This window comes from Aspergillus pseudodeflectus, assembly GCF_044049435.1.
Source record: "Aspergillus pseudodeflectus strain CBS 756.74 chromosome Unknown BJX68scaffold_41, whole genome shotgun sequence".
Classification (NCBI taxonomy): domain Eukaryota; kingdom Fungi; phylum Ascomycota; class Eurotiomycetes; order Eurotiales; family Aspergillaceae; genus Aspergillus; species Aspergillus pseudodeflectus.
Genome location: NW_027263817.1, coordinates 242,937 through 259,393, shown reverse-complemented (window position 1 = coordinate 259,393; position 16,457 = coordinate 242,937). Strand labels below are relative to the sequence as shown.

General features: G+C 52.1%; 4 protein-coding genes across 4 annotated transcripts; 1 reads left to right on the top strand and 3 right to left on the bottom strand.

Annotated features, from left to right (window-relative positions):
* BJX68DRAFT_243046 (SRR1 family protein) lies at window positions 1–1,777 on the bottom strand. The gene is made up of 3 exons (XM_071041094.1): window positions 1,204–1,777; window positions 413–1,114; window positions 1–325 (listed from the first exon to the last, which is right to left on the bottom strand). The coding sequence occupies exons 1-3, from the start codon at window positions 1,527–1,529 to the stop codon at window positions 208–210; spliced, it is 1,146 nt and encodes a 381-aa protein (XP_070896161.1). The 5' UTR covers window positions 1,530–1,777; the 3' UTR covers window positions 1–207.
* A 559-nt stretch (window positions 1,778–2,336) lies between these two features.
* On the bottom strand, window positions 2,337–8,406 carry BJX68DRAFT_277804 (uncharacterized protein; the record flags this gene model as incomplete). The annotated part of the gene is made up of 7 exons (XM_071048399.1): window positions 7,776–8,406; window positions 7,697–7,723; window positions 7,200–7,648; window positions 6,761–7,153; window positions 6,573–6,724; window positions 2,508–6,530; window positions 2,337–2,462 (listed from the first exon to the last, which is right to left on the bottom strand). Exons 1-7 carry the CDS (start codon window positions 7,868–7,870, stop codon window positions 2,337–2,339), a joined length of 5,265 nt encoding a protein of 1,754 aa, XP_070896160.1. The 5' UTR covers window positions 7,871–8,406.
* Window positions 8,374–14,650, top strand: BJX68DRAFT_269697 (acyl transferase domain-containing protein; the record flags this gene model as incomplete). The annotated part of the gene is made up of 4 exons (XM_071046419.1): window positions 8,374–13,501; window positions 13,547–14,032; window positions 14,081–14,196; window positions 14,240–14,650. 4 exons carry the CDS (start codon window positions 8,374–8,376, stop codon window positions 14,648–14,650), a joined length of 6,141 nt encoding a protein of 2,046 aa, XP_070896159.1.
* Window positions 14,651–14,733: 83 nt separating this feature from the next.
* Window positions 14,734–16,194, bottom strand: BJX68DRAFT_277797 (FAD-dependent oxidoreductase; the record flags this gene model as incomplete). Its single annotated transcript, XM_071048398.1, has 2 exons — window positions 14,734–15,548; window positions 15,603–16,194. The coding sequence occupies 2 exons, from the start codon at window positions 16,192–16,194 to the stop codon at window positions 14,734–14,736; spliced, it is 1,407 nt and encodes a 468-aa protein (XP_070896158.1).
* Window positions 16,195–16,457: the final 263 nt, after the last annotated feature.

The window sequence follows — 16,457 nt, the reverse complement described above, 5'->3', positions numbered from 1 at the left end:
CTCAATAAAAAGCTATAAATCTTATCGAAAGTACACCGTAACAATATCCCACCCACCACATAAACATAAAATAGCATAAGATAAACAACCATTTTATCTGCCCAACCCAGTCCCAAATCAAACCGTGCCAGCCTTCGTATTCTAGCCATGGCTCTTGACAAAACCCGCCCACCCAAAGTCTACATCCATGATAACTTTTGACACCTTCTATCGCACATAAATAGTCATGTCCCCAAAGTACTCATTCGAATCTCTCAGCGGTACGCTCGTATACTCCCTAACCATCCTCCTCACCCGCGCCGAGTCCGGATCTGTCGTGAATGGCCTGGTCCTGTTAGCCCAGCACTTGAACACAGTCATCATTCAACACGCACTGAATATCAAAGAAGAATAAGAAAGGAGCAAAACGTACACAACCCAAAACTCCTCCCCACCCCGCACCTGCTTCTCCCAGCGCACATTCTCCTTCTCCTCCGGCATAACCGTATTCCAGATCATGGCCGCGGGCCAGCACACATCCGCGACAACCTGTTTCACGGGGACGTTGGGACTCACGCTGAAGACGAGCGTTTCGGCGTCTATTTCTAAGAATCCCTTTGGGTCGTCCAGTGGCGTTATCCCGATGCTGTGGAGTAGGGCAATGTCCACGTCTGTGTAGGCGGGGTCTTGAGCGTAGACCTTTATATTAGAAGTGGTGTTTGTGCTTGGTATTTGGCTGGGGTTATTCTGCTGCAATCTTCGTCTCCCCAAAACCTCGACCATACTCCCCAGCGCCGCATGCTGCGCCAACGCCCTGGAAGAATGAAACTCATCCTCCAGCCCCGTAAGCGTCCCCAACCCAAACGCAACAATCTTCCGTACCGGCCGGACCATCTTTCGCTCCAGCTGCGCGAGATGCATCTTCAGCGCTGCGCACGTCTCGCTGGCCTCCCACTTGCGTTTCGAGGCCGCGAACGCAGCCTGCACTTCCGGGAGCGGCGCCTGCGGGTACTCGGCTGATGACGTGTAGCAGATGCTGATGGGGGATGTATCGCGGAGAGAGATCTCGGGGAAGGACGGGTGGATGCAGGTGAGGTTCTGGATGCTGCTGTAGCCGATTCGGTAGGTTGTTCTTCTGCTTCTTGTTAGGTTGCGATGGGCTGGATATGGTTTGCTGCGCTGCGTTGCTCGACGGATATGTGAGAAAGGATCGGGCTCACTCACTCGAAATCAGAACACCATGCTGGGACTTTCAGGCTGTATGTGTGGCTGACGTCGTCGAGGTCGTTGATGTGGACTTCCTCGTTTCCCTGGTCGATTTGCGCGTCGAGGTCTGCGAGGAGATGGCGCGGGAAGAGCGGCTTGCCTGAGGCGTAGAGGCGGGCGAGATGTTCGAGCTTCAAGTGGATTCGTGCAAGGATCTCGTCGTCGTTGAAGTCGTCGGGGATGCTGAGGCCCATGGTGTCTGTATCGTCTGGGGATGGTGCGTCTTTGGGGAGGGAGATGGGGACGGGTTGGAGGGGGAGACAGTCCATTGTTATTGGAGCCATTTTGCGTGTTATAGGTCTCAGTGTTTTTGTTATTGTTATGAAGTGAGTGGTTGTGATGCATCTGCTATATATATCAACCGCAGCTCTCAGGCCATCCCACCCCCTCCAGTACTAATTTAGCAGCAAACCATTATGCTGGCAGCAACCCTGGTTTTTATCGACTCAAATTGCTTTTTTGGCCCTGCTCTTGTTTGTTGTTTCCAAGGCTTGTCTGGCCTCACCGCTTGAACGTATGTCATGAGCCTGCCTCCGTGCGTGTGTTTCCAAGTCAAGGGCGAGAGACTGCGCTATAACTCGCGATCCAACCCGCTGGGATTCTAGCCAGCGTGCCATTGGCTGCAACGATAATAATCGCAGGTATTAATTGACCAAAAAAGGGAAGATTAAATGCCCGTGCGCTGCGCTGGCCCTCGTTTCCGGGATCAGGAGCAGCCCTGGCAGCCCGGAGTTGGGTTCCTACGTCAGGCAAGCGAACGGCTGAGATTCATGTAGGTAATTTGACTCGCATATCGCGGAGCTGGAAGGGAAGAATCCTATTGTTTGTCTGCATCGCCTCGTTCTGTTGGGCCGGCATGCGCTCTAGCTTGCCTAGTGGGTGCGCTAGCGACGCAAATAACCTTGTGGAGGATGTTTATGCGGTGTCGATGCGGGCGGCTGGCTGGACGCAAACTCAATCATCCTGAAAAGCAGTTCATATGACTTCGCCACGAGCCCGCGAGCTTTCCAGGTTCCCTCTCACTGCTGTTCCGCTGCCGATCGTCTCCCAGCCCCTTATACCGCTACCTCGGATCTGAACCCTTTCCCAATCTAGCCAGTGCTGTGCTTCCTGGTCGCCAGTGCCACGGCAATTGCCGTCCGATCGCAGTGACTGATCGTGACTTCAATGTGGGTGATCCCGGTCGACGCTGCAACCTCTTGCGCATGACCATGGAGCTGTGTCGTTAGTCAACTTCTACAATACGAGGATGGTATACATACAACAACTCTGGGAATTCCCTTGAAGCTGAGAATTTCAATCTCACTCATCGCTGCTCCCGCCCCAGCCGACGCGGTTCGCAGACTCTTAAACACCGCTTCCTTGGCGCTCCATCGGCCGGCGAAGGAGGCGCGAGGATCAGGCGCTCCGAAACAGTATTCGCGCTCATTGAGAGTGAAGTTGCGGTCAATGAAGGCTGGATCGTCAATGTTGATATTAACTATGTCTTCAACGTCAACGCCAACAGCGGTTGTTGGGGTTGGAGGGTGATTGAACGATTTGACCATATCCTGTACAACAACTGCGATCGGAGGATTACTATCAGAGAGATGATGTGGTCTTGTGTACGCTGCGCGTGCCGCGTGTGTTATCTTACCGTCAACAACGCGGCTAGTAGGATCTAGGAAGAAGTCCCGCATGGCCTCAGCGTCGTTCCACGGCGGCTGGCTTTTGACTCGCACGATGTCGTTTTTTATGAGCCGAGAGATGAAATGCGGGATTGCTGATCGCTGTCTTTTCGTCACTTTATCGCAATAGCTTTGATATTCGATGGCAGAAAGCGACGCAAAAAGATATTTAGGCGAGACGGTGATCGTGAGAGCCCCCTTCTGACCGAAACCAAATGATGTGAGTAGCGTGGCTTTGACCTCGGACACTCTGATGGACTCCATGGGGTATACCAGGTGATCGAACTGCCGCAACTGTCTGTCGATATTGTCTGCGTTTCTGTTTCCAGGAACTATGCCTTCTTGCAGCATTTGAAGACAACCATTCAGTTGCCATGCTCCGGCACCGGCTTTTGGATGCCCTGTTAGAGATTTCTGGCAAACGCAGAGCAGTGGGTTTCCCTTTCGACGACCTAGATGTTCCATCTGTGTGTTGATGACATCTCCCTCATTGACTTCATTTGTCTTGGTCGACGTTCCGTGCATGGATGCTACACTGATATCGTCAACTGTGAGTCCCCAAGTGGCAAGGCTCGCCCTGATTGGTGATATCGAGGGCTCTACTAGCCGTATATCGTTTCCCCAGCGGCGCTGAGCATCACGGATCCTCAGAGTGGCGGCATGCTCTACTGCCGTGCCCGCTGAAACTGCCGTGTCGACTGTTGACTGTTGCAGACGTTTGCTGATATTTGCAAAATCTTCGTTGAATGCCTCTCGCCTAAACTTCAAGTCGAGCAAAGGTGAAATTTTTGCTTGCCTGGTTTCACGGGCCGCGGTCAGAATTCCCTTACCCGGAGCTGGGATAGAACGGCCGATTTGGTCGCTGGCCATTTGAGTATACGCGACGACCCCATAGATGGGCAAACCCATCTCAATCGCAAGCTCCGCACTCATAAGTATCTGCACGCCACACCCTGCCGATTCAGCAAAGCCACTTCTGGAACTCGCTGTCGGACGAGAAATTTCGGCTGGCGTTCTTCCTTTGGCAAGCTCCTTGGTGCTGTTTGCCGTGGCGTTAATACTTGCGAATTCATATGCGAGCTCTTCGCCATAGTCATCGCAACCACCAACAATGGCCATCTTCCACTTTCCCGTCTGGATCGCCTCACATCCGATATCCAGGGATTCAAGAGCTGTTGCGCATGCTCCAACTGGCGTTTTGAGTGGCCCTGTAGCTGACAGGAGGAGCATATTCACCCACGCTCCCATGGAATTCACAAAATGCTCTAAGATGAGATCGCCTTTCAATTGACGATCCAAAAAGCGGTCGCGATACATACTCTGGATGACACTCATAGGCCCACCCCCGGAACCAAGGCAGTTTACCAGTTCGGAAACATGAATATGCTGATATATCTCGTAGGGATCTTTGATACCAGCAGATAGAAACGCTTCTGACACACAGCAGAGGGCATATAGGGTCGTCACATCTACCTGCTGCACAATATCCTCAGGGATTCCATATTTATCAGGATCCCATCCGTCCGGAATCCTCCCTGCGACTACCTGGTCGAATGGGATCGTTTTGGGAATCATTAAAATCGCCCCTTTTCTGATGTGAACGCGATAATTATCAGACTTTGAAATGGGAGTCAGCCTGACGAAGTCGCCCTGCCGTAACTTGAATGCCTCGGCGACAGACTTTGGAGCTTCAAATGGAGGCAGGTCCCCTTCCACGGCGACTTCATGTAGGAACTCTTTTCGTGAAGGATCATAGCTGTCTTTGTCGGTAGGCTTGATCAGGCGCAGCCCGGACCCGGCCATGATATGGTCGTGATACTTTGCAGGCACCTCATCATCACGAAGGGGAGTTTGAGTCTCAGCGTCTACCCACCCGACATATGGTTCGCCCTTAATTTGTCCATCGACGTGCTGTATCAGTCCCATGATCCAGGCCATCTCGATATAGCCTTCCAAGCTGAACTCCCCTTGATGTTCCATCTCCCACCTCGTACGAGTGTTGCCCCATGGCCCTAATTCGGAATATCCCACTACAACTGGAACTCGAGAAAGATCTATCATCCCTTGCAGGTCTGGGCAACTCGCATCCATATCGCGTAAATGCGGAAATGGTAGCCGGAGCCTCGCTCGTCGGGTTTTCACCCTCGGGCCTTCGGTTACCGGAGGTCCTGGATTGTTAACCATCGCTTCGTGACGTGAGTCCTCTTCTGCTATGGAGGCTGCCAGTTTCTGCTTGTCAGAGATCCTTTTGCGAGCTCCCGCAATCTGCTCCTTGATTTGCCACCGCGAGCTCAATCCACCAGTCAGATCGGCATATATGGGTGCATCTTCCGCCAGCACGGTGAGGGCCGGTGTCATCAACGCCAGAATGTTGAATGCCATCTCCATCTGCGTAAAAGTCATGACTCCCAACTTTTCGACCTCTTCTGCCACCATGTTGGAAGACCGCATAATCGTTGTACCTCTGGTCCAACCAATTACCGCCCCGCATATGGTCAGGTACCTAGACCAGCTCTCCGAATGAAACCGGTTGAAGAGCGCTTTCAAACCGATTTTCGACTCGGAGTACAGACCGTCGCCACCAAAAGTTCCCTCGTTGCATGACATGGGCAGCACAACCATTGTCGGTCTGGTCTCAACACGCCGGCGCTCCTTTTCTCGGCGCACAAAGCCGATTAGTCGCAAGACGTTCACGAGCATGGCCCTGAGTGCCAATTCTTGCCGACCACCTAGTGCTTCTGGCTCTCCAGTCTGAGGGATAGCTGCAAATGGAATAATGTAGTCCAGGTCTCCTCCAGTAGGTGAATCGGGCCCATATATGTGCTGTATCAAGGCCTCACAATCCTGGCTACTTGCTTGATTCACCGGGAGAACCACGAGGGAAGAATTCCGTGCTCCATAATGGCGATACATCCACTGATAAAATGACGCCGCCACTGATAGAGGTCTGCTTGTGGTCACAACAACACTAGCGCCGCCGCTGAGAAGACCCTTGATTATTTCGGCCGCGATCGAGCTCGGCCCTGCTCCGGTTACCAGTACTGCTTTGTTGGCGTACGTGAGCCCGGTTGCTACACCTACATCCAACATCGTGTGGTAAAGACTGGTGGCATTGGGGTCGTATTCCCAATCTTTGCCCTCCCCTCGTGTTTTGATATGAACAAATGGGCCTTTTGTGGGATGATCATCGAAATTCGGCAAGTCACGGACCGCATCAGGATAGTATTCGATGTGTCGCGGAGTCTCTTGGTATTCCAGCTGGCCTGTGTTCGTGATCGTGGTCCGAGGCCGTAGAGCAGGTAGGATATAGACAAATAGAGGGTCGAGTGTGAGAGCCTGAGTACCTAATGAAATGATCTCCTCAAAGGTGGGTTGAATTATGGTCACTGGCGCAGCAAGAGAGGTGCGAAGCCCTTGTAAGTAGGCTTGCACAATATCCGCACAACTTGAGTGCCATCGATTGATAAGCCTCTGGATGCGGTCTTCTATTCCAGGATGACAAGCACTGGATGGGTCCTGGGAAATTTGGTTCAAGAGTCGGATCAGTTCCTCGCGGCACCAGTTCCACCAACAGTCATATTTGCGAGACTGTGAAATGTTGAATATGGGTGCAATACCCTGGATAAATTGCTCGCCAAGTTCTGCATCGAGTAAACGTACCGTCTGTTCGAGGTCTGATGCGCGAGTTTCCGACTCTACAGCACGCTGCTCAGAAGCGGGCAAGTCAACATCAAGGTACTCCGATAATGAGTTTAGCTGTGCGCGATATAGTTTCTTGTGCTTCTGGTTGAGTTCATCGAGATTGGCCACCTCTACCATTCGTGCAGCGAGAGCCCCACGGCGCTCACTACTATCATTCACGGGTATCAAAGAGATACCATGAAAGGCAGCATACCTTTTCACCAAGTCGTCAAGATATGAGTGGGCTTCGACTGGTGTTGCTAGTCGACTCGCGGGTTCCAACGTGGTTGCAAAGCAAAGGGGAATAGTAGCGTGGGGCTCTGTAAGCCCCCAGCGGGACTCAAGGTACTCCTGAATCGCACGTTGATTGAAGCCGGCCGGCATTTTGGCGGAGATCAACCGGGATATCAACAGCGACATTGAGTTTCCAGGGATACCTTTGAAGTCAGATTGGAGGGTTTGTCCCAAGCTCGCAAGAGACTGATCCTCAACGCCCTGAGGAACCCGACCGAACTCCGCAATCAAGTCGCCAGTCAGCTCATTCTGGAAGGTTGATTTGCCTATATAATTAGATACGAAGTTGGACCACAGGGATTGTGAACTCGCCTCCCGAAAGACCTCTTATACTCTTGTCCACCGGAACTTGGTCGAAGGGACGCCGAAGCTTTTGGGAAGTTATAGCGAGAACAATATGAGTAGCCGTGAGTGAGAGGTTCTCGCTCGGCACCGACCTAGGGCGTAAGTCGCTTGATTGTGACCGAGATTGCTCTGGAGGACTTGGGGGATGAATCTGCGGAGCTGGTACGATACCATCAGACGAAGCTCCGACAGCAGTTGGATTCTCGAAATTTTGCACGGAGTATTGGTATGAAAGTCGAGGATAGTCATCCTGATAGGACAAGAAGTCTATCTTCGGTAATGCTGACGAGGAATGTAACTTGGTGTGTATGGAGGCGGATTTCTTCGCCATTGTGGAGAGAATAGTACGAGGTCCGATTTCGACAAATCTTTGTATGCATGCTTGGCTCTTGAGGAGCTCTTGCTGAGTTTCGACCCTATCTGATTTAGTGGGATGCAGTACTGGAGGTAAACGGCTCAATTACCATCGCACTGGAGAAGCTAATTGATAGCTAGACAGTCAGAGTTGGATTCTGTCGAAGGAATGGGTGAGATGGCACTTACGACAGTAATTCGATAAAGAGGGTGAGGGCGAGATCCTTCTCTCTAGAACTGTACAGTTTCTTGGAAGGAACGGCGTCGACTGGGGGAAGCGCCATCCTCAACAACCACGTCAGGCGAATCCGCGCAGGACTTGCGACTCGTTGCTGGCGAGGTGAACTTATAACGCCACATTTTCACCGAACCAACAAACGGACATCCGATTGTCCGCTGCTGCCCGGTATTTGGAATTGTTCCTGACTCGGAAGAAGCTGTGAGAGGTAACACCACGTCGAGTCTTCGTGTCAAAAGTCCGAGAATTTTGGGATGATTGACGTACCACGGCAGCAGAGACGAAGGCCTAGGCGAACGATATCAAACACGAAACCCACATGAGGTCTTCCCATAGGCTCTATACACCCAGGCACAGTTTCACAGGATAGGAGGGAATAATGGAGCGATAAAAGGCTCCTACAAGTTTGTGCAGGAGCCGTTGCAGTTGTATTCACAATGCTGTGTCGACCGCTGAACGGCAATATGTACCCAGAAATCGGGTTCTGGAAATCTTTTCTTTCTTCGTTCTCTTTTTCCAGGCACAGGCAGGTCGAGAGAGCAATTCAACATGGCTCTGGAAGAGGTGTTGGCCGTCTCCCGTGACCTCGTTTCTTCAACACCACCGAACGTTTCTTCTTCTTCCTCCTCTTCCTCCTCGCGCTGTTCGACATCAAGCTTATCGTTTTATCACAAGGAAATTCAGCTCAAGCTCCCAGTCCCGGACATCCACTTTTCTTTTCTCGAATCGCAACGAAACGCGTTCCTTTCTTCCTCCTCACTTCGAGCTGACCCAGTTACCCAGTTCGAGCTGGCCCTGGGCTTTCTAGAACACCTGCTTTCCCAACAATCCATACCTTCGACTGTTCTTTCTGCCGCCCTACACGCATTCGAGTCCGAGTTTTTCCAGGATGATACCGACATACACACGCTTGTCGCAGAACAGGCAGAAGGGCTGAAACGTCACTATTGGCTAGGGGTATACTATCGCTGTGTTGAAGCGAGTGACAGTACAAGTTCGAAGCGACCTCGGAGCGCACTCTTACAACAAGCGAAAGCCAACGAATTCCAACTATTAGCCGTCTTTGGTGGACAAGGGGAATCAAGCAGAACATGCATCAAGGAATTTCAAGAGCTGTACATTGCATACAAGCCGATGCTACGCTGTCTGATAGGAGTTATCGGACCATGCCTATATGGCCTTTCCACAAGACGAGAGTTCTGCTCTTACTATAAAGGACGGTGGCTGGATCTTGAGGCCTGGATTAGCGATCCAACTTCTACTCCAGACCTGGAATTCATATCATCTGCGCCGGTGAGTGTTCCGGTCATCGGCGCACTGAGCATTGCTCGGTACTGCGTTGCTTGTCAAGTAATGGGTCTCAGTCCCGGCGAGTTGAGATCACTGCTCTATGCTGCCACAGGCCATTCTCAGGGTATCTTGGCTGCGATTGCAATCTCGGTATCGGACTCTTGGGATGAATTTTACCAATACGCTCATCGGATAGTTGAAGTCTTGTTCCGTCTGGGTTGGGAATGTGATGATGCGGCACCTTGCGGTATTGTTCCGCCGAACCAAGAAGAGGCTTCAGAGGCAAAAGAACCGTCTTACATGCTGAACATACGCGGAATCTCTAGATCGAAACTCGCAAAATATCTCGATGACGTGAACAAACGTCTACCAGAAGACAGACGCTTGTACTTGTCGCTGGTTAATGCTCACGACCACTTCGTGGCAGCAGGACCAGTGGCATCCTTACTACATCTTGAAAGCTACCTCGCCAATATTTCCAGCAAGGACCATGACCAAACTCGGATACCATTTGGTAGCCGAAAGCCGTGCATCCAGCGTAGCTTTTTGCCAGTTAGCACACCGTTCCACACGCCATACCTTATTAGAGCGGCTGAACGAGTCAAGGCACATTTTGCTGACCGTCCCATTTACTCGGACCAGCTCATGGTGCCCGTTTACCATACCGAAACAGGTCTCGATTTGAGAGAACAACCTGGAAATGTACTGGCTCTTGCTATAGATGCCATCGCGTCTGCTCAATGTGATTGGCCTTCTACCTTAGCAAGTTTTCAAGGAACCCACATCTTTGCGTTTGACCAAGGTGGCCTTGCGCTGCTAACGAAGAAAGTCAGGGAAGGCCGTGGGGTTCGGGTACTTCAAGCAGGCGATCTGGATTCGAAAGACTCGGAGATGGGAACTATGTGCGATCTCTTCTCTCCAAGACTATTAAATACGTCGACTAAACAACAGAGTTGGGGTGAGCAATTCAAGCCACAGTTGACGACCGGATCAAAGCCGCAGCTGGAAACCCGATTGAATCGAGTGATTGGAGCACCACCATTGATGGTAGCCGGGATGACTCCTACCACTGTACATCCGGAATTCGTCGCCGCTATCATGAACGCCGGATACCACGTCGAGCTAGCAGGAGGAGGCTACTACAAGGCTGCTACTATGGCAAACGCTCTCGAGGGCCTTATCAACAACATTCCACCTGGGCGAGGAGTGACATGCAACCTCATATATGCCAATCCACGCACCATGGCGTGGCAGATTGACTTACTACGCCGGCTCTCACGGAACAGGGTTATAGATGGGCTGACCATCGGTGCCGGGGTGCCTTCGCTAGAGGTTGCCAGCAAGTACATCAAAACATTGGGCTTACGACACATCAGCTTTAAGCCTGGGTCGGTAGCAGGAATTCGACAAGTTATAGAAATTGCAAAGAGGCATCGTGATTTTCCAGTGATATTGCAATGGACTGGCGGCAGGGGCGGAGGTCATCATTCGTTCGAAGACTTCCATGCTCCAATGCTTGCAACATATGGAGCGATCAGGCAACAGCCGAATATCTACCTCGTTGCTGGAAGCGGCTTTGGCGATAGCGAGAGCATATATCCCTACCTGATTGGATCATGGTCGGCTAAGATGGGCCACGCTGCCATGCCGTTCGATGGTGTGCTGCTCGGAAGCCGGGTGATGGTGGCGAATGACGCGCATACATCGCCTGCTGTGAGAAAGATAATATGTTCCGCCCCAGGAGTTCTTGACAGCGAGTGGGAAAATACTTATACCGCGAGTACAGGAGGAATCATGACTGTGACCTCGGAGATGGGTGAGCCAATTCACAAGATTGCTACCCGAGGAGTCCGCTTGTGGGCTGAGTTCGACAAAAGCATTTTTAGCATTCCTCAGAATCAGCGACCAGTGTACTTGCAACAGCATCGTCATTCCATAATTAGACGATTGAACTCCGATTTCGCGAAACCGTGGTTCGGACGCAATCTCCGTGGTGAGGTCGTCGATCTCGAGGAAATGACATACCTCGACGTTCTACACAGGTTGGTCGAGCTCATGTATGTTCAGCATCAACGACGCTGGGTTGATCCGTCATATATCACATTTACCATGCGAATAGCTCGCCGCTGGATGGAAAGGCTGCCAGTGGTTACGCGTCATGTACGCGGATTGACTGTGGCATCACTAGAAGAGTCCCCGACTACCTTTCTCGTGTCATTCCAGTGTGCATGCCCGACAACTAGCGAAGAGCTATTGAGTCCTGAAGATGTATCTTTCTTTCTGATTCAATGTAAGCGGCCAGGATGCAAGCCTGTCAACTTCATTCCAGCGCTCAACGACGACTTTGAATTCTACTTCAAGAAGGACTCTCTGTGGCAGTCCGAGGATGTTGATTCAGTAATAGGACAAGATGCTCAGAGGGTTTGTGTCCTACATGGCCCGGTAGCAGCACGGTATTCTCAATGTGGGGATGAGTCTGCCAAGGATATTCTCGACAACATCGTGAATGGGCTTATAGCCCGACTACAAGAACAGAACCCCCTCCAAAATCCGCTTCGAGACCTTAATAGTGGCATCGCCACCCCAGCATCGTGGTCCACAGCGTCGTCGAGCGGAAAAAACTTGAGTGAAGAGACACACTCCACTTCGATAACCTCGTTGTCCGAACTGACCGATGATAATTCTCTATCTTCGGGAGGCGTAGACATCATACCCAGGAGGGGATGTTCGCCTTGGGTGCGAGCTCTACTCGGCAACGACATTATTCTCCAGGGAAGCCTGCGTCAAAAGAACCCGCTCAGTGGACTGATCGGCCAGAGCCCGGATATATCCCTACAGCTCGATTCAAACCACCTTGAACTGACTTTGGCCGTGAGCGATTCCTACTCGACAAGTTCGAGAGCTAGGATAGTTTCCGAGAATGGGACTGACCTGTCGGTTGAAGTCTACCCAGCAAGGGAGAGTGAGCCACTGAAGTTCTCTTACACGTACAACGAGGCAAATACTACTCTCGGACTCAGCGAAGTCATGGAAGAACGCAACGAGCGGATAAAGGCGTTCTACAGCAAACTTTGGTTTGAACAGGACCTTGACCCTAGTTGGTCTGTTGGCGACACGTTCCACGGGCCGCAGATATCTCTAACACGGGAGCTTGCTGACAGGTTTGATCAGACAACAGGTGCCGCCTTTAGCGACTACCGGCAAATGGTCTCCAGTTCAGATACGTTGCCCATCAGTCTGGGAATCGTTATTGCTTGGAAGGCCATATCCAGACCGCTACTATTGAGGGAAATCGACGGCGACCTTCTTCGCCTAGTTCACCGGTCAAATGCATTTGAGTATCTCGATGGTGCATCCCCTTTACGGCTAGGTGATATTGTCTGCTCGACGTCGAAGGTCCAAGCAGTTCTCAAAGATGACCATGGTATAACGGTTGTCGTAGAAGCCCGCATTATGCGATTAGGAGAATCTGTCATGAAAGTAACGTCCGAGTTCCTTTTCCGAGGCGCCAACCAAAAGTCGATACCTACGTTTCGGCGGGCAGAGGACAAGCGATGGCGGTTCGACGTCGCCACAGACATTAAGGAATTGCTTCTTCTGAATCGGGGATGGTTCTATCCGCGAGATGATGTAGGTCCGCTTGTGGGAAGATCTCTGATATTTGTGCTGGAGACCATGACTAGATATCGAGAAGACGGTTTAATGGACATCCGTGTCACCGGAAAAGCCATTTCGGCCATTTCTCACGGTGCTGGCAGTGAGGAACAGAGGCTGGGAGACGTCGAGTTTACTGCGGAAGGCTGTTCTGGTAACCCAGTATTAGACTTTCTTCAACGCAAAGGCAAGCTCACAGAGGCTCGGACCAATTTCGAAACCCCGGGCTGGGATGGCAAGTCCTCGATGGACATACGGATGCCTCCGAGCAACCAAGAGTACGCACAGCTGTCGAAGGATTTCAATCCAATCCATACTTCACCCATTTTTGCCAGCTTTGCAGGACTGTCCGGAACAATCTGTCACGGAATGTACACTTCAGCCGTTGCACAGAAGGTCCTGGAGTATCTGGTACTTGAGGGCGACCGTGCAAGACTTCGCCGTTTTGAGGCTAAATTCACAGACATGGTAATGCCAGGGGAAAGGCTGACCGTGCAGATCCAGCATACCGGCATGACTGAGGGCCGGATGGTATTCCACATCACTGCCCTTCGAGATGAATCCAACGAACGTGTACTCGAGGTTGAGGCTGAAGCTGAGCAGCCTAGAACGGCGTATCTGTTTACAGGTCAAGGAAGCCAAAGCAAAGGAATGGGCATGGACTTGTACCGCACAAGCAGCGTTGCAAAGGGCGTCTGGGATGAGATTGACCAGCAACTGTACGATTCTTACGGTAGTACCCCTGCCTGCCTTTATAGACATTGACTAACGATGCTAGGTTGGTCCATTCTGGACATTGTCCGCAATAACCCAAAGTCTGTCACTGTTCACTTTGGAGGCCAGCAAGGGCGAAGAATCCGACAAAAGTATTTGGAAATCACGACTGAAGTTGTGCTACCAGACGGAAACAAGATTCTAAAGCCAGCTCTTCCCGGGCTGACAGCGTCATCCGCTTCCTACACGTTTACCCACCCAAAGGGTCTGCTTTATTCAACACAATTTGCGCAGCCGGCAATTCTGCTCTTTGAGGCGGCAACATTCACGGAACTGCGCGCCAAGGGCTACGTGTCAGAAGGGGCAGTTTATGCAGGACACTCGCTTGGAGAATACGGAGCTTTGTCTGCGCTGTCTCGGTCGACACCAATGGGCGCTTTGATAGAACTGGCTTTTTATCGAGGGTCAGTGATGCAAGCATCCGTGGCACGGGAGGAAGGGGCGACGGGGTATGGGATGATGGCGATGAATCCCAAGCGCGTGGGGGATCGTAAGTGCCGCATACGCTGTGCCAAAAATGAGAGAGCTAATAGGGCAGACTTTACACAAGCCACGCTGGGTTGCCTTGTCCGGCAGATCGCGACCCAAAGCCGCGAACTCCTTGAGATTGTAAACTTTAATATCGAGGGGGAGCAATACGTGTGCTCCGGAACAGTGCGTCTCAAATGCTTCAGGTAACCTCGCTAACGATTTATAGACAGCGAATCTGTATGTTTTGGGAAAGTTGATTGATCACATCGCTGACGCCCCCAACGGGTACCTGGACGATCCTGCCCTGGCCGAGTTGAAAACCGTCACCGCCGCTCTCATTGACGAAGCAAAGACACTTTCACGTCCGATCCAGCTTGAACGCGGCAAGGCGACAATACCGCTTGAAGGGATCGACGTGCCATTCCACTCGAGCCACCTGCGGAATACCGTTGACCGATTCCGACAGTGTCTCCTGCGGCCGGGGTTCCTGGTCGACACTGTCGACATTGCGCAACTGGTGGGACGGTACATCCCGAATTTGATGGCCCGACCGTTTTCGCTGGATAGGGAGTTTGTGGAGGAAGCGTATGAGCTGACGAAAAGTCCTGTTTTGGAGGAGATTTTGGCTGAGTTGTAGATGCGTTTTATCTGTAGTTTCGGTTCATAGAGCCAATTGATTTAGAGTTGCCAAAGCTTCTATGATGGACAGGCCAACTGTTCTCAGTCACGCCCAACTAATGCCTTGTTCAGCTGCGCAATCATCCCGTCGATATCAAAATACCAAATCTTATGCGACCTCGCCTTGACATGATCGAATCCCTTGTCCATATCCCGCCCACACTCGCTGATCCACTCATACACATCACACACCTCGCGACTACTCCGGACGAGCCACTGCGACCGCTCCAGCCTGACATCCGAATACACCCTCAACGCGCGCTCCAACACCTCCGCTTTACAGTCTACTTTTTGGGGCTTCATCTCTTCAACCGCCCGCTCAAGCACAACACACAGCGCAAGCGCATCCTCAACCCCAATCCCAGCCCCAGCCCCATGATGAGGGGCACTCGCATGGGCCGCATCCCCCGCAAGACACACCAGCCCATCCGAATACGTGTTCGCGGGGGAATCATACATATCAAAAACAGCCCACTTATCCAGCCCCTCGCTCTCCGTCAACATCTCTACAATGGCTCGGACTGTAGGCCCCCACTCTCGAAACGCACCCTGCAGCTCCCCCGGACTCGCCGGCTGCGTCATGGACTTATCGAGCGGCCATTCCTCGGGATCATCGACGAACGCGACGACGTTCATGAGTTTTTGGCCCGCGACGGGGAAGTGGAGGATGTGCGCGCCGGGACCGCCGTACATGTGCTGGTTTAGCGCGCGGTACCGGCCCAGTCGGGAGACTGCGATGGTCATTGGGATCAGGCCGCGGTAGGCGACTTTGTGCGTGTAGTGCGCATACGACACGGGGTTGTTGGAGCCGAAGAGGAGTTGCCGGACGCGGGATTTGATGCCGTCGCAGCCGATTACTACACTGTGTTAAGTGCTTGCCCGAAGATGAGTGAGTGAAGGAGGGTCTGTACCAATATCCGCCTCATCAACCTCCCCATCCTCAAAGACCAACCGGATCTTCCCCTCCGTATCCCCTTTCTCAGGAAGCTCATACCCCCTAAACCTCTTCCCAAACCTCAGAATCCCCTCCGGAACCAACCGCAAAACCGCCTCCAGAAACTCCCTCCGATGACACCCCTCAAACCCCCTCTCCCCGGCCCAAAGCCTCCAAACCTTTTTGGTCTCCATATCCTCCCCTGCCCCCCGATGCAGCACAGGATCATGCGTATACCCGTCCACAAACTGCATATTCCAATTCGGCCTTGCGGCATCCTCCCCATTCACCGTCGCGACGGCCGTTACGCAGTCGGATAGCCGCGGGTCGATGCGCGTGAGACATTCGCGTGCGTTGGCTGTAAAGGCGATTCCGGCGCCGGTTTCGCGTGGACCTTGCGATTGTTCGTAGATTGTGACGGTCCCTAACTTGCGGCGGAGAAGGCCGAGGGAGAGGATGCTTCCGATTAGGCCGGCGCCGATGATTGCGATGGAGATTCCGGGGGAGCGTTCGGAGGGCGTGGTGGGCTCGACGCTGTGATTTGTTGGTGCTGGGGATGGCGGATCCATGTTGGTTTGCTGGAGTTTGGGTTGGTCTGTTTGGAGTGTGCAAGTGTACAATCCATGTACGATCTCTATTCCATCGCTGTGTCTTTTGTACCTATTTTCCTCTACCTGGCTCTATCTACAGAATGCCTACCCTGTCTGTGATCCGTTACCCTGCAGATATTGTGATTGCGGCTGACAAGGGTATACTGTATACGGAGTATCTCCGACTCCTTACTTCCATCTGTACACACCACTTGAAGTAACATCTCAATGCATACAATCCA

Coding starts and splice junctions, on each gene's coding strand:
- BJX68DRAFT_243046 (XM_071041094.1), bottom strand. CDS start 1,529: ATGGCTCCAATAACAATGGACTGTCTCCCCCTCCAACCCGTCCCCATC. Junction 1,115..1,203: donor GCATGGTGTTCTGATTTCGA/GTGAGTGAGCCC, acceptor AACAAGAAGCAG/AAGAACAACCTACCGAATCG. Junction 326..412: donor GGGGAGGAGTTTTGGGTTGT/GTACGTTTTGCT, acceptor TAACAGGACCAG/GCCATTCACGACAGATCCGG.